Source organism: Anabrus simplex, chromosome 6 (genome assembly GCF_040414725.1).
Source record: "Anabrus simplex isolate iqAnaSimp1 chromosome 6, ASM4041472v1, whole genome shotgun sequence".
NCBI classification, from domain to species: Eukaryota; Metazoa; Arthropoda; class Insecta; order Orthoptera; family Tettigoniidae; genus Anabrus; species Anabrus simplex.
Window position 1 is genome coordinate 313,269,759 of NC_090270.1, and position 6,354 is coordinate 313,276,112.

Consider the following 6,354-nt stretch of genomic DNA (forward strand, 5'->3'; position numbering starts at 1 on the left):
TAGTGCTGGGAGTGTCCGAGGACAAGTTTGGCTCGCCAGGTGCAGGTTTTTCTTATTTGACTCCCGTAGGCGACCTGCACATCATGATGAGGATGGCATGATGATGAAGACGACACATACACCCAGCCCCCGTGCCAGCGAAATTAACCAATGATAGTTCAAATTCCCGACCCTACCAGGAATCGGACCCGGGACCCCTACCAGCACGCTAACCATTTAGCCATGGAGCCGGACTCTGAGGCAATGATTAATGACTGACGGATGAAATGGGTCTGGGGCAATGAGTAAATGACTGATGGATGAAATGAAATGATATTCAAGAGTGTTGCTGGAATGAAAAATTGACAAGGAAAACAGGAGTACCCAGAAGAAAAACATGTCCTGCCCTGCTTCGTCCAGCACAAATCTCACATGGAGTGACCGGGATCTGAACTACGGGACGCAGCGGAGAGAGGCCGCCAGAGCCATGGATGCTCTTTATATAAAAAATACTCAGCACAATTGAACTATTGCACTATCGAAATTTCTTGAATTTCTGATGAAAGTTACATGGTTATTAAAATTTCTTCCAAGATAATAAAAAGATACAAGGTGTCCGGGTTAAAGGTATAATAATATAAAATTTAATAACTTCAGAAATAATGGAGATATTTATTGGCGGTTTGTTTCGACAACTAGGATAACTCAAAATGTTTTCTGTGTTCACTTGCGGTGGTACCACATGCGCATAACTGCATTGTTCATGAGAAGCGTGCCAGTAACCATATGGACTCCACAGCAGAAGGTGTTCTGTGTGCTTTCGCTCACGGAGATAAAATCCGTTACACTAGTACAATGTAGATTTCGGCGTATGGACTGTTACCAACTGATGATGTTCCCACTTACGAAACAATCATGAAATGTGACAGGTTTCTTTGAGAATCTGGGACCTTGCTGTCGATGTCGGGCCGCCACGCCAAGCACGCAGTTTCAGATGCTACTGTTGATTTAATCCGTGAGTCCTTCAAGCGGAGCCCTCGTAAGTTAATTCGACAAGCAAGTAGGTAGTTACAGTTACCTCGTTCGACAGTACACGATGTCGTCCACAAAAGGTTGCACCTACAGGTGTACAAACTGCAGCTTCGTCAGAAAATCAAACCTCAGGACAGGCCGCTAAGGAAGGCATTCGCGGAGGCAATTCTGGCAAAAATTGATGGAAACGAGGCATTCCTCGTTTCGGTCTGCTTCTTGGACGAGGCTACGTTCCATATTTCCGGCACAGTAAACAAGCATAATTGCCGCATATGGGGATCTGAACCCCCCCACGTAGAGACAGAGTTGGAACGGGACTCTCCGAAAGTGAATGTGTGATGTGGATTGTTGAAGGACAGGGTTATTGGCCCATTCTTCTTCGCGGAGCCTACAGTTAATGGAACACATCACCTAGACATGTTGGAGCAGTATCTTGTGCCACAACTTCCTCGTGACGTGATCTTTCAGCCAGATGGTGCACCATGCCATTATGCGGAAGTTGTGAATCGTGAGTTCCCAGATCGCTGGATTGGGAGAGGTAGTCCATCAATTGCTTGGCCTCCTAGAAGCCCTGACATTAAGCCAATTGATTTTTTCCTGTGGGGGTTTGTCAAGAATCAAGTGTACCAGACACCAGTTCGTGATCTACCAGATCTGTGTCATCGCATTTATGCAGCTATCGCAAATGCTGCAGAACACTTGGAGAGAAGAGGAATACCGATTAGATGTCTGACGTGCCACTAATGGTGCGCATATCGAAGTTTGTTAGGTATGTAAACAAACATTTTGAGTTACCCTATTTGTAGAAACAAACCACAAGTAAATATCTCCACTACTTCTCAAGTTATCCAATTTTATATTATTATACCTTTAACCCGGACACCTTGTATTAATACAAGGCTTTCAATGAACAACCTTTAAGATTAGTCACAGTCCAAGAGATGACACAAGAACATATGATCTTAGTCCAATACCAAGAAAATGTCTTGGTTTTTCATGGACCATGATTTCTAGTGCCTTTTTTCTTTCTTTCCTTTTCTTATCAGGAAGAACTGAAGAAAATCTCGCTGCTTAAAAGAACTTTCAAAATAAACAGCCACCCTTAAAATTTTGAATATTGTACACAGGGAATAATGTAAAAAAAAAGAACCACACATACACACAAATATTTCCTGTCAGAAATACAAGCCTATCAGAATAAAGAAAAAATTTTTTTTTCTTCCCTCCATTAGTGTACAACTAATGTTCAAAAACTTGACTTTTTGAGATCTCTCATAGGCTTAATTGTCATTTAAAAGGTACTTTTAAAGATCAAAGAATTGTAACAATAAAAATAGAATAAAACAGTTTTCTGGTTTGTTATGCAGTTACAGTAAACATAATAAACCAAAGAGCTAAAACTACACAGAGCTACATTCACTTATGATAAATATTTCAAAAAGATCTGGGGTTTTTTTTCACTACATAAAACTTTACAATAAATAAAATAAATAAATTCATTAATTGCCATTTTTTACTCCCCTACTTGGTAACTTTAACAGCACCTTTACCTGCAGGCTTCTTTAACAAGGCCAATTTGTGCTTCTTACTTTCACAGTGTTGTGAAAACTGTGATTCAGAGTTCAGCGTCAAGTTACATGGTTGGCAGTAAAACTGTCCTGATGGTGTTCGATAAATGGAGTAATCTTTAATACTAGGCTTATTGACTCTTATTACACTAGCAAGAATTGAATCGGAAGGAGTGACTGTAACAGGGACTGTACCTTGGGAAGATTTTGCATTTGCAGCAAGCTTTTCAGCTTTTCTATGCTTGGCGCCTTTGAAATGCATATCCAATTGGTCCTGGGAAGTTGTAGCAACCTGACATAAATCACAGAAAAATCTTCTATTCTTACTCTGTGATTTGGAAGATTCTTCAACAGGATTTGAAGTTGATGGATCCATTTCCAGAAGCCCTAATGGATCGGTACTTTGAGGCATTATAAATGCAGATCCAATCCCAAATCGGCCAGTAGGATCTTTCTCAACATTTGGAACACGCTGCCACTTACCAGTTTCTTTGTTAAAGTACCCAGGCTTAAGAGGTCTGTGTCCATTAAGAACTCTAAGATGATTTCGACCCATGTAATGTTGTTGAGCATGTTGAACTGATGTCAGGGCAAGGTTGCATACCTTACAAAATAAGTCCTCTGGATTTGCAGCCTTCTTGCTAGCTGAGTGGCTGAATTTCAGAGTTGGCATAGGTTGTCCAGTTTCTTTACACCAATTGGTCAAGTATGCATTCACCTTCTTCTCATGCTGCTTTCCAATGTAATGCATTTTTGCTTGTACAGTTGAATTTACTGACACACTACAAAGGTCACATTTCAAAGGTCCAAACATCTTAATAAGCTCCTTTGGAAGACCTGGATCTTTCACTTGCTGCATTAAATCAGCACGTCTTGAATTGTTAGCACCATCCGGACTCCCTGATGGTTTGTTACTTTTAGTTTTTAAAGATTCCCCTTGTATGGATGTCTTCCGACTAGAAGATTCATCTTCAGTTTTCAACTTCTTTATATGAGACAAACTTGGAGAATCAATAGGTCTTTTATATCCACCTGATGGTGACGAAAAAGTTTGTGATCCCGGTTCATTAGCATGGGCACTGTTAGGAGGCTGGAATGAACCTTGTGGCACGAGTCTCAATGAAGCTGGTTCTGGATCTGATTTACAAGGGGGAGTTAGCAGACGTTTATTGTCATTTGATGATGATAGAATTGGAGGGGGTGGTGGGGGAGGTGGAGGTAAAGTCAATGGAGGGGGAGGAGGTGGGAGTAGATCCGACAGATGTTTCCGAGAAAAACGAGCGGCCATGGAGCACTAGCGGCAACAGAGCGCAGTTGAGGTTAAGCTCCTCGGACTCCTAATTCATCGCTGCACACACTTAATTTATGGGGTTCAGGTAATTGTCCTGTAACTTAACGTTTTTTAGAGCTACCTAAATTGGCTGGCAATGTCATTCACTGAAAAGACTTCAGGCTACCGTACCCGCAACTTTCAATCACTAGAGACAATCATTCGACATATTCTGTTTAATGCAAATGACCGCTTTTATTCACGAAAATATTCTGCTAAATGCATACATTTTTCAGAGTTGATATCACTAGTGAAAATAAACATGAAAACTCGACGATCCACAGAACAACGAACAGCGGCAAATATTAGATCCATCCAATAATTTGGAACAGTACAGCCATAACAAAATAACACAGAACATCGCTCAGAAACTTCCGATGCTCTCGGATTTGTTCTTCATTCATGTTATATTTTTGTTTCTCGAGAATATGTCGCTGATATCGATAAAAAATATTAGTTAAAAATAAATGTAAAACCAGACAAATGATACAATAAAACAAAATCATCCACAGAACGTTCAACGTTTTCAAAGTCTCTATAACAATTCAACTCGTTTGAAACAATTAGTCCTCCGGTACTTCTTCTTCACCGACGTTTTTATTTGAACTCTTCTCAGCGCACTACTTCCAGTCACTAGCTTGATTTAAGTACCGGTATTACTAATCAAACTGAAGACCTATCGAAAATTGTAGAATTCAGTGAAACAGTACCACAACACATTGTTGTTGTTGGTAATGATTTTTGGGCTTTTTTATTGAAGTAATTTCGCCCAGTATACAATCCCTTAATTGCCGAATAACACTGATACAAATGAACACTTCAAACCATGAAAAGTCGTTATTATGAAGGAACTCACACCACTATATTCCACTATGTCACTCTCACTGATTACTCCAAAAATATGATGAACCACCCCAACGGAATCAGAAGTATTTGAATACGATCCAATAGACACCACAGAGAATTTTATAACACAATATTTGCTTCATCCAAAAACGTATTTAGGACTTTAATTATATCAGCAGAAGGATTACATAGCAAACAAGAAACACTGGTTGGAAAAACCTGTTTAAGTCGCGTTAGACTACTAATAAGCTTTCCGCGAGGAGCCACATATAGAGGACACTGAAAAAGTAGGTGATTCGCATCTCCATCACTAGAACCACACAAACTGTATGGCTCCTGCGTCAAATGGAACAGAAATTTATATTGAGGCGTAAGGGCATGATTAAACCATAACCTAATGATGTTTCTAATATGCCTTCTGGAATACGATCCTCTCATATACCACGACTTTACCGGGATAGTTGTTTGTATTTGATAATAAAAGGTACCTTTGACTTGAGCTGTCTGCTGCCATTCGTCTCGCCATTCATTACGAGCAAAGTGTTTAATCATAGCTAAATAATCTGACGAAGGAACGATATTATTAGAAAGCGGAACAGGAAGACGAAAAGCTTGTTTTACTAGGAAATCCGCTTGTTCGTTACCCAAAATAGCCATATGTCCGGGCAATCATACTAATGTGATGTAAATACTGGAATTATCAAGCGTATAAAGAAGTATTCTGACGCTATATAGACCAGTTATGAGATACAGCATAGGAGGTCAGGGACTGTAACGCACTCAGCGCATCCGTATATATCGTAACTCGTTTATAATCATGCTGCCGAATAAAGAGTAAAGTTTGTTGGATAGCGAATAATTCCGCGGCAAAAATCGAACAATCAGTAGGTAAACCATACTGCCTCTTGACATTTATAGAGGGTGTACAGAATGCGGTTACAACTTCAGTGGCATTCTTGGCACCGTCTGTGTATATATCTATACTTGGAGGAATACAGGAAGGTTTCAACTTTTTAGCGGGCAAATGATCTGGTTCCTGTGCACGTATGACAGCAGAATAGCTACTACGGATAGGCCAGATTATCTGAGGCCGATAATGAAGAACAGAATACGGTAAAGTGTAGGGTATTAAGGTTACACTTTGCAGTACTGTATCTTGTAACGACTTTAAAGCATCGAAGGCATTATATAAAGCAGGTATCGGTAATCTTCGCAAACCTTGACGCCGGATGGAAGAATACTCATAGAGTAGTTACAATTTCGGGATTCAAGGGTGCCTCGCAAGATAAATTTTTAAAATTAAATATTGCATAGAAAGCATTTTTCTACGAACATGTAAGGGACGATCGCCGGATTCCACCAAACGTGCATTAGTAGGTGTTGCTTTCAGAGCCCCGATACATGTGCGCTGTGCTTTATATTGACATGTATTAAGACTATTTAAATTCGTACCCGCTGCCATTTCAAAGATATGGGCTCCACAAACCAGGAGCGATCTTATCGTGGACTTGTACAGGGATAGCGCCACACGCGGGTTAGCTCCCCAACATATACAGGTGACCGAGTTTAGTATCTGTATATACTGTAGTTATCACTTTT

General features: G+C 40.2%; 1 protein-coding gene across 1 annotated transcript; it reads right to left on the bottom strand.

Annotated features, from left to right (window-relative positions):
* Positions 1–2,532: 2,532 nt before the first annotated feature.
* LOC136876000 (zinc finger protein 346) lies at positions 2,533–3,867 on the bottom strand. The gene has a single exon (XM_067149613.2). It carries the CDS (start codon positions 3,865–3,867, stop codon positions 2,533–2,535), a length of 1,335 nt encoding a protein of 444 aa, XP_067005714.2.
* Positions 3,868–6,354: the final 2,487 nt, after the last annotated feature.